Source organism: Drosophila biarmipes, chromosome 2R (genome assembly GCF_025231255.1).
Source record: "Drosophila biarmipes strain raj3 chromosome 2R, RU_DBia_V1.1, whole genome shotgun sequence".
NCBI lineage: Eukaryota > Metazoa > Arthropoda > Insecta > Diptera > Drosophilidae > Drosophila > Drosophila biarmipes.
In genome coordinates, this window is record NC_066615.1 from 13,537,474 (window position 1) to 13,554,849 (window position 17,376).

At 42.3% G+C, this 17,376-nt stretch overlaps 1 protein-coding gene across 6 annotated transcripts in view; it reads right to left on the bottom strand.

Moving 5' to 3' along the window:
* Positions 1-10,351: 10,351 nt before the first annotated feature.
* Positions 10,352-17,376, bottom strand: part of LOC108030222 (ras guanine nucleotide exchange factor glfB) — a 60,992-nt gene continuing 53,967 nt past the window's right edge. For all 6 annotated transcript variants that reach the window (XM_050887475.1, XM_050887474.1, XM_017103003.3 and 3 more), the window contains 2 exons: positions 16,853-16,971; positions 10,352-14,835 (listed from right to left, as the gene is read on the bottom strand). In XM_050887475.1, coding sequence (XP_050743432.1) covers positions 12,883-14,835; positions 16,853-16,971 — 2,072 coding nt within the window. In that variant the 3' untranslated portion in view covers positions 10,352-12,882. The remainder of the gene's footprint in view (positions 14,836-16,852; positions 16,972-17,376) is intronic.

Genomic DNA, 17,376 nt, shown 5'->3' on the forward strand with positions numbered 1-17,376 from the left:
TCATAAAAGGGGTTCAAGCCCGTATGACCATTCCAGCTCATTTGCTTTCGACTCGGTTAATTCTTTTTGTCTCCCACAGGATAAAGAAGGAGCTGGGGCCGGAGGTAGCTGAACGACAAGTCCATAAATCTTTTCGCCACAGAACCAAAGGCACAAACACGAATGGAAGTGAGGCGTTTAAACTATTTATGCATGTTGGGTAATCCATTTGAAATGGGTCAACGACTACAACAGCAATAACAACAGGAGGAACGGGAACAACGAGCTCATAAAACTCCTTAAACGTTTCCAATAACCCAACCCAGTTCGAAGTTGAAAACATATTGGCTTGTTACCTTAATGAAGTCATAAATTTTCGCTATCGCATTCGGGGCATCTCGGCCAGAAAAGAGAGTCCCCAGTTCCCCAGTTGGAGCCGCGAGTCCCCCCGAGCTACAGGTTTCTAAGGAATTCCATTTCGGGATAGAGTATACTCCCATACCAAGTGTTTTGGCACACATGCGCATCCGTATGGCCGATAGTTAATCAGGCTTATGCTGATATATGCTGACAGAGCCGGTCTCTGGTGTAGGCCGCCACTCTCGGAAAAGGATATAGGTCCTCGTCCCGGAGGATGGGCTTTGTATCCACATAAGGCTGTGGATATCCCCTGCTGGGCGAGTATTCCGCGTATTCGCGAGGCGGGCTATGAAAATGAAGTTATCACGCGACAAACAATGTCTGCTCGGGCCCCTGCCACCAATAACTTTATATGGTTGTCATTATTAGTCGGAAATTAAATGGCCCCGGCCACAGAGGACGACACTTGGATGACTACCCGACTTATTTATGTGCTACCTTAATGGAGCTTCATCTACTCGAAATTGAGAAGGCGATTTGTTCTACTCCCCTGGCCTCTGCGATCCAACTCCTGCTCGTGTTGAGTTTTTATTTCGCATTACTTTGCCATCTCCATGAATCACTCGATGGGGAAAAAGGTAGCGATGGGGTCTAGGTGCTGGTATTTTGATTTGGAGATCGCCGGGCAGGAGGCATTCCAGAGTCAGAAGGAATTAAGGTGAAGCGATGGATAGATACAGATGGCTCTGGGATTTTTGAGATACTTTCGGTGACAAATTTGAATTCAAATTTAAGTCCCCGTAGGGTAAAAACAAAGGTACTTCATAAGATAAGCTCCCTACTTTGAAAATACTTTATTGAAATTTTAGAATGTTGAATTTTTAAAGATAGTCTTTTTAAAGGTTTGGTAAAGTGGTTAAGTTGAAATGGCCATCATAGACTTAAATTCTATTTCTGATCTTACATACTTGGAGTATCATTTAATTACTTTAAAATCAATTAATTAATTGGTAAGTTAGGACATATTTTTATAAAAGCTTTAAGCTTTGCAAAACAAATACCTTAACTATTTTTAAACACATTTACTTTCTTCTGCTACGATCCCCAGGAAAGTGATTGCCGGGACTGATGCAATCAAAGTAGAAACCACAACAGATTCCCCAAAATAAGTTGGAAACTCGGGCCGAGCGCAATCAATTAAAATATCGACGTCTATCAGCGTGATTATAAATCAAACGATAACATAAAATTGACACTAAAGGCGTTTCGACCATTTTTCATGCCGGCCAACGTCGACGACGAGATTAAGGCCTCGGATATAGAGATAGATATATGGCATCCGAGCGCGGTGGCCAAACTTAGACGGAGCTGGAGTCACATTTTGGGGCACTTGAGCTCGCGCCTGAACTTTGCTTCGTATTTATGCAAATTATCCGTTGCCGGACGGGAAAAACTGGTCCACAAAACGGCAACGCAAGGCGAAGTGCTCTCTGTAATTGATCAATTTCCGCCGAGCAGCCAGACCGGATCGAATCGAAACGAAACGGATCGATCGGCCAGCGAAGTGAGAAGTTGGCAGACCCGCAGGTTGCCCAGATTCGATTCGATCGGATAATGTGATGGCCACTTGATCTTCGGCTGATTTATGGAGTTCGACGAGGGCTTGGCTAATGAAATGCCACTTTAGATAACATATTTTGTGGCCGTTTTGTCTTTAACCAGCCGGGGCACCCACCACGTCCATATAGGGTCGATCCATGGAGAGAGTTATGACACCTGGTGGAGGTGCACCCACATTGGACATTCCACTTGATTGCCCCCGACCCTCGGAGCGGCAATCAGACGCACTCAGCAAAAGTGCCAATCAAGCGCAGGACAAGCGGACAAAGGATGCGCTCGCCTGCCCATAATCCCGGGTGTGAATGTCGAGTAGATAGGGACAGTGGGTTGGGGCACTGGACGTCCGTCGAAGGGCCTGAAATCGAAACCTTGTCGCTGGGGTGTCAATAACATTGTCCGTGCGACTGCCTCCGGGCATGATTGTTGTCGTCGTTCTGGTCGTTGCTGCGGCCATTGATGATGTGAATGCGTTTTCAGCTCCATTGAACCGGCAGAAGCGGCACAGTGGAGCTCGGATTTTGGGTGTCTAATGTGCCTGGTGAATAAAACTTAAAACAAGATGAAATTCCCACTAAAGCATATGCCTCTTTTTGTCCAAAAAGAACTTATCTTTATGATATAAACCCACCGGATCATAACCATAAGATCACTACTTTATGATCAGCTATAGTAGAATATTTGAAGGAATATATTAACTAAACTTTATTACTAAACTTGCTCCACCGTTGCCCAGAAATTCCAATTTAATTGCGTGAATCAAAGTTGTAAATCATTATGCTAAGTGCCCTTTAATGTCTCAAAATGCAGCTCATTTGCAAGTGCAGGTCCCGGGTATCGGTTCCCAGTTCCCCAAAGCGTCCAGTGCATCCGATGCATCGACAGTATGGAGCTGGCCCCCGAGGGCAAATAATCATGTCGGAGCGGACAAGGCAGGATGGAAAGCATGGAAACGGGAGCGGCTTAAATTGCTACTGGCCTGGCTGTTGGCTGACATAACCAGAGGGTTTGGGATGGGTTGGGCTCAGGTTGGGTTTGGTTTTTGCCTGGCGTGAGCTCGCCTCCAAGAACTACTTTCAATTATCAATTATGAAGTTAATATCTTCTTCAGGCCGAGCCTGCAATTTGAATGCCAAGAGGTGTCACTAGCCAGTTAGTGGCTATTGGCTAGAGTTAATGGTTCAATCAGCACTCTCTTTCAAACGGGCTTAAATGCAATTGCGGTTTGCTTTGCCACTTCGGGTCGCAATGAACGGCGCTCGTTTAATTAAAACGCCGACTGACCGACTGAAATCAATTTATCTGTGGCCCCAAACCAAATTGCGGTGCCAAAAGCCCGTCATCATGGGGCGAGGCCATCGCCATCGCCATCAGCATCTCATTGTGCATACGAGCATCGGTAATTGGGGGCTTGGGATGGCAACTGGAACCTCCTGCCATCCGATAAACACCTTAAATATGAGCCTGTTAATTACAGTAATTTGCTGCCAGCCCCCTGAATCGAAATGAGCCACTAAGTGCGACGACAATCGCAACATTTGCCATCGCCATCCCGCCCCGGAGGATTAGGTGACCCAGTTCCGGAACCAATGCGACAGCTGTCTTTGCGGGGCATGCAACATCAATTATTCAGGGCCATCAAACTTGGGCCCAGCCGACCGAAAGTGCAAACAACTATGCCCGAAAGTTACACACAAGTCGCCGCATGAAATATTGACGGCAGTCGGCACGAAGAAATAAGTTAAAGAAAATTAAGCCAGGCGAAAGTTAAACTCTCTCAGGAGGGTTTGGTATATAATGTAAGAAGGCTGGGCTATTTAATTTATATTGTCTATTTGGTATACTTATATAATAAGGAGTAGAGGAAGGCAATAATGACAGTGAGCTAAAAAAAAATTTAATATTATCTAATATAAGGTAAAGTCACAAGATCATAAATATAAGAACCCTACTGTGGGTTGAAATTGTTGTATATAATATTATTAATTGCTTTAATGTATCAGCTTGAAGTTCTTCCTACCAATATTACAAGAATTTTGGTAACCTCTTATATTTTCCATAAACCATTGTATTGTATGACGTTTTATTGTATCTTGTTATACCCCGTTTCTATTTCATCCATCTATCGTAGTATCACGTAACGATGTGGGTGTTGAACTCCAGCTTGGCGTTATCTCAGCTTCTGGATCCCACATCCTACCACTTCCTGTCCTGTTGGGACATGCAGAAAGCTGTGATATTTCATATTTCCAGCTAAGACTCAATCCGCTGACGTTGCCTACTTTGGGAACTATTTGTAACTGTCGTAGAGGCGACCATGACTTTATCAGGCGGCCGTCATTGGGATGGCCACCACCTAAGGGCATGTGAGCTTCGATGATAATTTATTTTGCCAGCTGTGTGTGGGCGATTATGCCGCTGCATGTTGCCGCTGCAGTTGTTGCTGTTGCATGTTGCTGCTGCGCCTGTTGGTGTTGCATGTGTTGAAACTTTGAAGTGCGTATAATTCATTTGGTGCCGTGCTTGAGTGACCCAACTGACTGACACAAACACAAAGTGGCTGTCTGGGCTCTTTGGAGAACCCGCAACCTCAGATTCCAAAGGCCCCCGAGCTGCAGTCAGTCAGTCATTCAGTCAGTCAGGCACTCAGAATTGGGCTGCAATTTTCGTTGGTATTTTGATAAATGGCGTTAAAATATTTCACGGGCCGATTGTCAGTTTGAGTTTCGATTCTTTGAAAGTGAAACTTGACCCATTAGCCGGACACTTGGGTCCGAAACGATCCTTCTGAGTTTCGCAGCGAAACATCCAGGCCATTCGGGTGGCTCATTAAATGCCGCAGCTTGCAAATCAAACCGGTAGAGAAACAGGAATGGAAAACCATTGACTCCAAAAACCCAAACCGAACCCGGCCAGCCAACTATTTACGAGATAAAAGCACTTACGATTTCATTAGCCAACTGTGCAGCAAAACAAAATCACTGGCAAAAGATATATCGGTAAATTAATATTTGCCTGCCATCGGGTGACAGACGGTAGTAAAAACGAAACTGGTCCCTGGGCCTCTCTAGTTTCTCTCTCTATTTATAATTCATCCATTTAAGCCTGGGAAGCCTGGGAAGGAGTTGCTGCGAAAATTTGTGTCTCGAAGTTAACATCAGGCATTTGGGTTTGTTGGCGGAAAAAGATTGCCCGATTGATTGAGGAATAAACAGATTAAAGTTAGGTCACTCGGGAATTGATATATGCAGGAAAGCTTACACTTTAAGCAAACGGAAGAATAAATTTAAAAAACTCACAATTATATTGACTTTATGATAAACATAAAATATTTAAATTACGTATCTTATAAATTTGAGCCTCCACAATTATTGAGGGATTTATTCTACTACTTTTATTATGTTAAAAATTACAAATACTTAACATAAATAAATAATTTATTTAAAAAAAAAAACATTTTAAGTACCAGTAAAAAATGATGTCAATATTGAGTATACTTAAAAGCTAAATAGCTATGATGGATTTTTTTATATTTTTTTATAAAGGAATAATAATGATTTAGATATACATATTTAGTTGCTAAAAGTGAATCTCAAATATTCCAGCTCATGTTCATTTTTAGAAACTGCTGAATTCCCCAATTACACTCTTTACTGCAAAATTATCTAATAAACTGAGTAACATAAAAGTATGTTAGCATGGAGGATCAGTGTCAAAAAGTTACCTGTTCATCACCGTCTAATCTGCTCTCCCAGCCTTGGTTGATTTTCCAATTAACTCGTCGCGAGTGAGCACTGATCGCCTCAATGAACGCCTCCGATGGACGGCCAACTGCTGCATTGATTTGTCAAATTGACAGCAATAAATCCATCACAACCAGTTACAACTGACAGTTAATCATAAGCACCGCTGACAGGTGGGTCCCGGCCAGCGAAAAAGCCTGCCCGCCACTCCCGAGCCACCTGAACCACCTGAATGTGGGTAATGTATGCGACTGCCAATCAGCCGATTGTCTTGATATATGCGCCCATTGACCAAGTCGGGCTTTTGGGCTCGGCCCAGTGCAAAATGTTGCACCAAATTAATTAAAACCCGTGAGCGGCTAGTGTAGCCACCCACCACCGAACCTCGGAACCTCCAAACCTCCCAACCACCGGTGGTGCTGGCTGAGCTAAGTGAAACCACCCGACGGCGACGTGGGACGCCTCTAATACCCAAAGCCTAACCTTGTTCGCAACTGACACTTTGCTAAATGCCTACCCCGAGGCAGCGTCGAATGGAACTGAAAAACTTAAAGATACCGCCCGATATGCTAAGTAGGGGTATCGCCTCGCTGCGCCCGCCACAATTTATTCAAAGCATTAATTTTTATTTATAGCTTAAGTTTTCGCCGCTGCAACACAGGCCGCCAAAATGATCTGGACTACGGGCCGCAGACAACTAAGCCGAGCCATGGGAAAATGAGCCGCAGTTCGGGTCTAATGACAGTTATTTATCAATTGGCATTCGCCAGGTGACCACCGGTGGTCTGCGGATGGTCACGGGAGACCGGGGTGCCAATGGGCATATGCTTCCTTATGCTTTACGATCGACCAAGCACTAGGCTCCCTAAAATAATCAGAGGAAGGGGATGATAAACTTAAGTTGTCTATATAGTAGTAGTACCATCTGCCTTTCATCTTGCTATCTATCTCTCTACATATGTATATTTTTGTCTATCTATCTATCTGTCTTTCTATTTTTTTATCTATCTATCTATCTATCTATCTATCTATCTATCTATCTATCTATCTATCTATCTATCTATCTATCTATCTATCTATCTATCTATCTGTCTATCTATCTATCTATCTATCTATCTATCTATCTATCTATCTATCTATCTATCTATCTATCTATCTATTTATCTATCTATCTTTCTATCTATCTGTCAATCTATCTATCTGTCAATCTTTCTATCTGTAAATCTATCTGTATATCTATCTATCTATCTATATAAAAAAATGGATTTTTAATTTAATAATATTATCATATTTTAGCTATTATTAATTTGCTACTAGCATTACTGACAACGCCTAAAAAATTATTTTCAGTCGATGTAAATATTTAATAGTCCTTAATAGACACAGCCAAATTATTTAGTAACATATGTAATATTTTTATAACCTGGCTACTGGTTTGAGTCTGCTATAGTTTTGTAAGCAATAAAGTTTCATAAAAATACCATAAAACTTTTTCCTACAGATTTCATAAGCTTATATTAAAATGCTGTAAAAATAAAAATGGAACATGCCGAACAGACCCATTTAAATAATGAAACAAAATAAATAAGGGACAAACAAACTTTTAAATTAGAAATCATTTAAAGTCAAGTCCGTGAGCCATGGGTAATGATTTTGTAGTACAATCCAGCTCTTTCAGTTGCAGTTCATTAGGCACACGCCAGAGCGAAATATGCGGTGCAAATGAATCTTGAAATCAAAGTCTTCATGTTGCCATTGACAAGTACAAATAAATGGAAATCGTTAAGACCAACCGGTTATCAGTGGGTTAAACCGAGCGTTAAGCGTAAGACAAATTTAGTTGCTGATTCGGGGTATTTACTCCGATCCGATCGCGAACTCCGCTCTGGGACCCGATTCACTCGTACTCCGTGCGTAATTAGCCGCGGCATCGCCGATTTATCATCGAAATGTGGCGGCCATAAACAAATGCGCCGGCGCCACTCGCCATTTTGAATGTCGTTTATTTTTCATTTTCAATATTCGGTTTTATTTGGATTTTTCGGCCTTTTCATTAAATATTAGCCACAATATTGAGCGGCGGCCGCAGGCGGCGCAGCAGGTGAAGATGTTTACCCAGTTACCCACAATTCGGATTTGGGTCCGCACTCGTAGTTGCGCAAAGAGTTCGGCTCCGACAGAAATCAATAAAGTATCTGTGAGCTTGTGCAAGGTGCAGATGCCACAAGATCGGACAGCGCTGCATAATGATGTTATTCAATTGCACAGAACAGATATGTAGCTTGTAGTTTTGCGTAGCACGTGGGTGAGTCCCGCAGCGAAATCACTTGGTTATTACTTTGGGAAATGCATAAATACAAATGGTGAGCATAGGTAGATGTCAGTTATGCAGATTGGCTGTCTGAGTCATTGACAGGGCACATGAGAAAAGCAGAATTGGCCATCTGCTTATGCAACTATTTAGCCTTAGATGCAGATATATGAAAAATGGAAATCTCTTTGAACTTTAGTATGCTAAGATAATTATGTTTTATGAACCATATAAAAGGGAAATAACATAAAATATATTCATAATTATATTTTATAAGTATTATAGTATATTTATAAATTGTTTTCAATTTTCCCTATTTTGTTTCTTTAAAAAATGTTAAAATTTTGAGTGAAAAATTAGATTTTTGGAAATTGAACTTTATGACTTGGGCTTTCGAATGCGATAATACACTGGTATCACGTGCCCGTGCTGGCCGCATTTTGTTTTGGCCGCAGTTCGATGGCTTTTATGCCATTCCATTCCAGGTCCGGCCAGGCCACGCCCCCCAGCCAGGCGGCCGCCCCCTTTGGCAACAGCGACGTGTGCATAAATCTTGCACGCATATTTAAGTTGATGATGTTAAATGGCTGCACTAAAAATACGAAATATGCATGCCGTATGCAGGCAACAGTTTCATCCTGTCGCTCTGTGTGTGGAATGTGCCTCGGCCCCGGCCTGCACCACCCTGCACCACGCTGAGCCACCCTGCACCACCGAGCTGTAGCAACATGGCGACATTCATAAACCAAAACTGAGCCACAGAGTCTCCTCGAAAGCCAGAGGCGATTGCCTCGGAGTCCGTGGGTTTTTGGCCTGGCTTTCGGGCTGGCCGAAAGCCGAACGGCCAACAAACGTTCTGGCCAAAAAGGAAACCGAGCTTGCCAACAGGGGGACATTTTTGGGGTTTACCACATCGAACACGGTATGCACTAACGAAAGGGAAACCGAAAACAATGAATATAGTAATAATATAATCTATAATAAACACAATAAATTAAAAATGTGTATATTGAATTCATTTTTGCAGAAATTATGGCCAATCTTGCCTTTCTGCCCTTCTCAATATACTTCTAAAAACTGACATACCATCCCTCAGAGATTACCCAAATGTTGCCATTTAAAAAAGTTAAGGTACCTTCTGTAAGCGCAGCGATTGGCTTTTCTCAGTCACCTTACAACATTTTTTTTCAATTTTTTTATTATTATTTCTTGTCATGTTTTCTTTTTTCTTAACGGCGGCAGATTTGAAAAGAATTTCTGCTCGCAAATGAAATTGTTTCCTGTTAAAAGCTGAAAAGAAGAAGGCAAGAAAACAAACTTGGCGGACAGAGTGGCTAAATGGCAAAGGACGGGCCTGGAGCAGGGATATGGCTATGGATATGGATGTGGACGGCACCTGCCGTCGCAACGATTGATGAAATTAAAAGGTATAAATAAAAATCTTTTTAATGGTCTGGGATTTGGAACTTAATTTTTTAATTAAACAAGCCACCGAAGAGGAGAAGGCAGCCGCCGGAGAACCGAATGGGGAGCCAGCCAAAGGAGGCTGGGACATTTATGCAAAGCAGAAGCCACTTGGCCACTTGTGTGGTCTGTCCACGGTCTGCTGGCCATGAAAGGGAGGAGCCCAAGTGGAGGAGCAGGTCCCATAATAACTGTGTTTGTCTTGGGCGATGGCCAACACTTTTACTGCCCCAAGGAGTCGAGGGCCCGGGCCAACATTACATGTTAATCCCCCAGCACCGATGTCAAATGTCAGCACATGTGATTTGTCATCTTGAGCAGGAGGAGCCCGTCCTATGGAGCACTCTGCGTCGGTGGTCGACTCCTTTGCATTGTCGTCTGGGGCAACATTTGTCACCAGGGGCGGGGACCACCTATCTTGTTCTTGGCCGCAATTTACAAGTCCCTGCGACATGGCCAGGAATGTGCAATTGATATTCTACGAAATCGGAGGACCTGGCAAATGACTGTGATATATTCATTCTTTTCCACGGAGAAAAATATCACTCAACAACTACTTATAAAAGTGACTGTTCAGTAGCTTTAATGAAGGTAATAAATACATTACATTCATAATAAAACAGGAGAAAACGCTATAGTTGAGTGTGTTTTTAGGCACTAGTTAAGTAAAAACGCCGTGTTTTGGCTCTCTAGCTTTAAAAAGAACTTGATCCTGGCGGTGCGTGTTTTCTAGGCGTAAGAGTGAGCGTGGCGCATCCTTACGCAGCGCACGATATGTATGCAAGAAACATTTCATTCCAATGGTTATAAAACTATCTCTATACAGTCTTCCTATACTTACGTTTCTTTCCATCAATGTTAAATTACAAGTACCACATTCCTTTTGAATTTATATATATTTTTATTTATACGATCTTTCTGCACACATTCGTTAACCAACAAAAAGAAAACAACTGAGCATTTGAAGAGTTAAAAATGAGGAATAAGAGAAATGAAAAGTGTTGAATATTTTGTTGAGGCTTTTTATTCAATTTCTAGTGTGTTGTTACTCGTTTTAATACAAAGAAATGCAATTAAATAGTCGTTTATATATTCGTATATATAAGATAGAGATTAATAGGGATGGGGAGGGGAGACAGACTTGAAGAGGGGGTGTGAGATGGGCGCAGGTGTTATACATGGGCGAAAGAATCATTCTGCTTTTATACATAAATAATTACATTTAATGCTCGGCTTAGGAATAAAACATATTACAATGTACAATGGTAGAAGTGTTAACTTAGGCGTATGATTAATTAATTAATTAAACGTAATTAGTAGAAAGAAAAGTGCAAATGAATTTACAAATGACAAATGACAATCGGTCCCCGCTCCACTCCAATCGACTCGGCTCGATATAGGTTTAAATAAATAGTTTCTGCTGCGGTAGATATAGTCATCGAATAATGGAGTTCGCCCATTCGCCGTCGATTCAACATAAGAATTTGTTTATATTACAGCAACGCGCATACGCATAAGTACAGTAGTTCAATTCGAGTTGTGTGTGGTGTGTGTTGTGTGTTTTCGGCTTCGTTTCGGTTTCGTATCGGTTTTTATTTAGTTGAGTGCTGCTTCAATGCCTAGTTAAGTTAATAATTAATCGTTCAATTGTTAAATGGTTTCTTGTCTTAAGTACACACTAATTAAATTTTCACCTAAGCATCTTGCTTTAACTTCTTCTTGTTTGGGTTTTCTTTGTTCACTTTAAATTTACATTCATACATATCTCTACATATAAACTTGACGCTTCAGTTTTCTGTTTCTGTGTTTACGCATTTCCCTTCAAATTGTTTTAATTTCGCATATTTGGTTTGCTAATATGTTTGAACTATTTATTTTAAATATTAATATAAATATATGAGAAACAATTTTTGCATATCTTTTTCCATGTTCGTACACATATGCCTATATGTGTCTATATATATATTTTCGTATGTAGAAAAGCAGCAGTTGGTTTCATTTTGCTGTTATTTTGATTTGATTTGTAGTTTTAGTTTCTTAGTTTTCGTTCAATTAATAAATATAACGTTGCTTATTCAGTGTGAATTTGGTGTTTGGTAGCAGTACATATCGTTAGTAGTTCTTTAAAATTTTCCATTATTCAAAATTTGTTTCCATCCCTTCTCGAACTGGTTATCGTCCATTTCATGCTGACCATTTCAACAACTTTTTGTATTTGCTTAAAAAATTCGGTTTATTTTGAATGGAGTTTTTCTTTTTTGTTCTTCTAGCCCAATTTCGTACGCTTGTGCCTAGTAAAATTGTTTAATATTTAGTTTTTACCTTTCTTTTTTGGAAGTGTTTTGCTGTGCGAATTTGTTATCGTTATCGTTACCAACTCTTAGTTCTTCTTGCGTATGAATTTAAAAAACGTCTTCATTCGTTTCCCGTTCATCTTTTTAAATTTGTTTGCTAATTGGTTTTTGGTTCGTTATAAAATTTTGAAAATATATGCATATATGTATATAATATATATATATCGATTTTTGTTTGCATTTGTATTTATTAATTCTCATTGCTAATATATTTAATTGATTTAGTAAATCAAAAGTTTGCTACGCTTTTTCAGTGCATTCGAAACGTTTTTTTGCTTGCACTTGAATGTCGATCTTTTATAACTTCCATTTCAACAATTTTAGCATTTTGTTATCGATTATCGCTATCGCTTCGGTTCGTTCCATCGTTTTGTTAGTTTATATAGCACATACTCGTAAATAAAAATCTTATTGTCTTTTCATTTATAACTATGTAGCAGTTCTGCGAGTTCGTTGCCTGCGGCCTCTCGAGTGCAGTTTGGTGGAGTCTTCACTGTACTCGCTACTGGATGAAGTGCGGACTGAGTTATCGTTATCGGTTCTGCGCCTGCTTGCGCTTTCGTTTCCGCTTCCGGTTTCGCTTTCGCTTCTGTAGTGTGCTTTTAGGCGTGGTGCAAGTGCAAATGTCCTGTCTGAGTCGAGGTACTGAACAGTAAGCAACTCCTTTGTATATCGAGTTCTATATATGTTTATATATATATGTATCAGTTCATTATAAATTTGAAATATTTATCCATACATTTTTGTTCTTCACTTGGTTTTGCCTAAATTCTTTTGAAAACTGAGTACTGAGTATAGGTATCTCTTTCTTTAGCAGGTCTACCCCAGTTTTCACCATCCCAGATATGATTAACTTTTGAAATTTAGTTGAAGAAAAATAAAAAAAATGAATTTATTTTGTTCTCAGCCACTACATTCCACGTTCTGAATTTAATCTTTTCATCTGTAATACTTCAGTAAGGGCTTATAAAACGCTTGAAATATCTGGGAAACTAAAAACTGGCGGAGTCCTGTTCTCAAAGATCTAAAGCAAAAGCCAGCCAACCCCTAACTACTACGCAAATCTCTGGTGAGTGAACCAGTGCAGCGTCTTGTTCGGCCTGATCCTGTTCATGCCGATGCGAATCGGTTCCGTCAGATGGGAAGTGGTCGAGGTGGGCAGGAATCCGCTGAAGCCAGTATCCGAGCTGTTCCCGCTGCCATTCCCCTCCAGATCGCCGTTGTAGAGCACGGGATACACGCTGATGTTGTCCAGGTTGTCGATGTCGATGTCCCCGCCCGCATTGCGCACATAGGTCAGCTGGTGATAGGGCGTGGCCATCAGCTTCTTGGTGAACTTCCGAATAGGTCTCTTCATGGTTGTTGCCGCCGTAATGCTGGATGTTGCTGCTGCTTCCGATGTTGCCGTTGGCGAAGCCTCAGTTAGCGTGTTGTTCAGGTTGCTGTTGATGTTCTTGTCCACGCTGAAGAGCGAGGGGGCAGCATGTTGCTGTAGTGTCGTGGCCGCAGTTGCTGCCGTGCTGGAGAGTTGCTGCATGGGTGTTGTCATCAAAGTTGCTCGCGTGCTGCCATGTGTTGCCACCGGCGGCTGCACAGTCCATAGGAGCTTCCTTGGATGCTGTTGTGGCTTCACTTCGTTCTCGGCCGCTAGCAATGTCTTGGAATTATCCACGTTGTCCCGGGGATTTTCCTTGCTGTTGCTGCGGTGCCTGCCTGGCTGTTGCGTGCTCTGTGCAGGGATTTCAGTCTGACTGGTTACCATTGGTGTTGCCCGCGTGGTGGTGCTGCTGCTGCTTCTATTGCTTCTGGCCAGCGGCGTCTGCTCTATCACCAGCTGCGAGCCCGATGTCGAGGTAGTTGTGGCCGCCGTTGCCGCTATTGCTGATGTTGCTTTGGTTTCAATTGTCGCCGTGGACTCCGCCTCCGGATCGTCCACCAACTCGGGCTCGTAGTGCAGCAACTCGGTGTCGTTGCCGCCGGATGCCTCGGCCTCCATTTCGGTGATGTAGGTGGCCCAGGCGTCGTAGTTGCTGCTGCTACTGCTGCTGCTGCTAATACTGTCTTCAGATGTTGCTGTTGTGCTGCTGCTGCTAAAGCTGTCGATCGTGGACCAGGTGGACCAGGGCTCCAAGCTGCTGCTGCTGCCGCTGTTGCTACTGCTGTTGTAGGTATCCAAATCCTCGAAGCCCGTACTGCTGCTGCTGCTGCTGTAGAGGGTGTCGTCGGTGTACGGCAATGTTGCTGCCGTGGCAAGTAGTTGCAGTTGCTGTTGCTGCTGTGCTTTCGGCCTGCCCTTACCCTTTCTTCGCCGCCCCTTGCGCTTGCTGCTCAGTGTTGTTGTTGTCAATTGTGTTGCAATGGTTGCTGCTGCTATTGGCGTTGGTGTGGGTGTTGCTGTTGCTGGTGCAGGCATTTGTTTCGTTGGACTAGCTGATACTCGTTGTTGGTGTTGCTGTTGCTTCTGCTGCTTGCGCCGCTTCTGCTTCTTCTCGTGTTGCTGTCGTCGCAGCAGCAGCGATGGATCATTGTGATGATGTCGCACCTGATGTTGCTGCTGCTGCTGTTGCTGCTGCTGCTTCTGCCGGTTTATCGCTAATTGCTTTTTGTTAGTGCTACTTAAACTAGTACTACTATTATTAAGAATAACGTTATTATTATTATGGCCATGATGCTCCTGTTGCTGTTGCAACTTTTGATTTTGGTTATTCGATTTGTGGCGGTTGTTTTTGTTGTTGCGCGGGGGCTTCCGAGTGATGTTGCTGTTGCCACTGTTGCTGTTGCTGCCACTGTTGCCATTGCCATTGCCGTTGCTATGGTGATGGCGGAAAAACTGCTCGGCCTCGATCTTGTTGAACATGTAGCAGGCATCGTTGACGCTCTTCTTGGGCCCCACAGGCTTACCTCGGTGCGTGAACCCGACACGTCGCTGCAGATCGACAACGGAACGGAACACGAAATAACCGTGCACGATGGTCTCGTTGAAGTAGCAGGTATCTCGCAGTTCCCTCTGCAACCAGAAAAGATATACATGTAGATACAGATACATAGATGGAGATATATCGATTGGCATCCGCGCACTTCACATGCAATTTATGAGCGGCATTTCCGTTCATAAGGTTGAGGTAAGGTGTTATATGCGGTGGATATTCTGATGGTATTCTGATATGCGTATCTACAACGATGACAGCGACATCATCGCGCGAGGAGTGAACGTTTAGTCTGCCTTCTGTTTATTTATAAAACACTTGAAATCTCAAAACGACAACCAAATGAAACGCGGCTTATGACTTGGATGTTGGAGTACCCTGGGTAGCTATATATTTGGGGGGTATTGGTTTGCTATTGCCGGGGACGAGTAAAATGATTAAAAACTAAAGATGTTAATCAAAAATGTTTGAAGTAATTAGGGGAATTATTTTAGATTACTATTTCTTATCCCATTTGCTAGGATACCTTTCATTTAAATTTAATGAGGGGCGAAGTTTTTATCATAAAATAATATATTGGAAAGCTTGATTTTCTGGTTAATCAAAAAAAAAGGATTTATTTTCATTCCAGGGTATTTACAGATCCCATACCATAACCCTTAACCTTCCTATTTGGCTTGTTGAGCGCGTGTTGCTGCCGTGTTGGCCATTTGTGCTATCAGCGGACCGACCTGATCGCTCAGATCGAGGCGATTGCGGTGATTGCGGCTGCTGCCAAAACGACGTAGATGAAACCTTTCCCAAGCAATTAAGTCTTGGGCCATATTTAGCGACGAACTACTTGTTTGCTCTTCGCATATTTATAGCTCGTGATTGCTATTTTTGAGCAGCTTCTCGCCGCTGGTCGAGTGCCGCCGAGTGCTTGGGGTAAGCACATTCGTTCTATTTCTAGAAGGGATCGAGTAATCAGAAGTTGCGACCTCGGCCCACACTTGCCACACCGAACTTACCGCGAAAAGCCACCCGAGATATCGCCTGGAGTGCGCTAATCACGGCGAGTATTTGCACAACAGCTCAACTTGGATTTTGCGGTCATACTCGAAAGCAATGGAAATGCCTGACCTTAGGGGTTCTATTGTTTGCCCAGAGCTCGAGTGCGGTTTAGCTAACTAACTGTGGCTGCGAGTGGCGAAAAGGACATTGAAATGTTTTCGCCATTACCACATAAACAGCGGCTATTAAGTGCCCCGTCATGCGTCTGATTGATTAGACATATCTAACTGGCATAAACGAGTTGTTTGGCCTTTATGATGGCAAATCTCGGTGCTCGAGTGGCGGCACTTCAGCGTGTGACATTAAAAGGGGCTCGTGGAAAGTGTTACAATGTCTCGAAAATTTGATTTTCCACTTCCTCTGAATGCCCGAACAGTTGCCATTCATTGCTCCATGCGAAATCACGCATACGCCGCGTAAGCCTATCTGGAAATCCGAATCTGTGCCACATTCGGCCGTAATTGCATATGAAATTGTTCGCATTTTCGAATTACAAATTACAAAAATATTGTAATAAATATTTTGTTCGGCCCGCTGACAGATTTGGTGCAGCCGCAAACGGGTTTTCACCCATTGTGGCTGACAATTTGGCCGGGTCGCCGCAATATTGTTATTGTCGTCTAAGCGATCGTTTGCATAAAACCATTATGTGGAACATGTCATAAATTATAGTGTTTGTACAGTTAGTTTGCATAAAAACAAATCGAGGAGAAGCGGAAAAAATGGTATTCTACGCCTAGTCGAGTATGTGAAGTACAAATGCAATTTAATCAAAGTCGCTGCACCGGGCCTTGGCCATATCAGCATCTATATAGCGGCAGAACAAATATTGTCGAGCATATAATTATGGCTATTGCCAACAATTTGCTTGCCCAACAAGATGCCATAAACCTTATCTAGCCATAAACAAATCGTGTGGAAATTCCCTTTCATCTTGGCGATGCCTATTATCTACTTAGGGATGTACCCCCTTTGAAGAGTGAATCACTCTGCTCGTCGGAGAACTCCCAAACTCATGATGATGGTATAAAGGTCACTACTCACCATGCCAACTAATCTCCAATTGTCGTTGAAACACAAATATCTTTGAGTTTCTTTTGCGTACAGTGCTATTTTGAATTCGTTGTTCAGATAATCCGGGAAGCCGACTATCGTTATATTTTCTGAAAAACACAGAATCAAAACAACAAATTAATTCCATTAGTTACCGATGTAAATATTTGGCGGGCAAAAACATTTTTAATTAAAGGCAAACATGGCTCTTTTCGTCGAAGTGATTAAGCGTGCCAAAACGGAAGGTAACGCTGTTTGGGGGCGGGGGTTTATCATTAACGTCGAGATAAAAGTGTGTGTAAGACTAGAACTTTGACCTTACTGAGGAACACGTGTCCTAGCGGATATTACTTGATGAATGTCGAAGGTGATGAGTTGCTGTCAAACATTTATGATACAAATAAATATCGGGAATACATTTTTAGAGCTTCCCAAATTGAAGACTCTGTAGAATTCTTATTCTATAAATACCGAATCTACGTATTTTTCTATTCCAATTTCTCTTAAAAGGTATT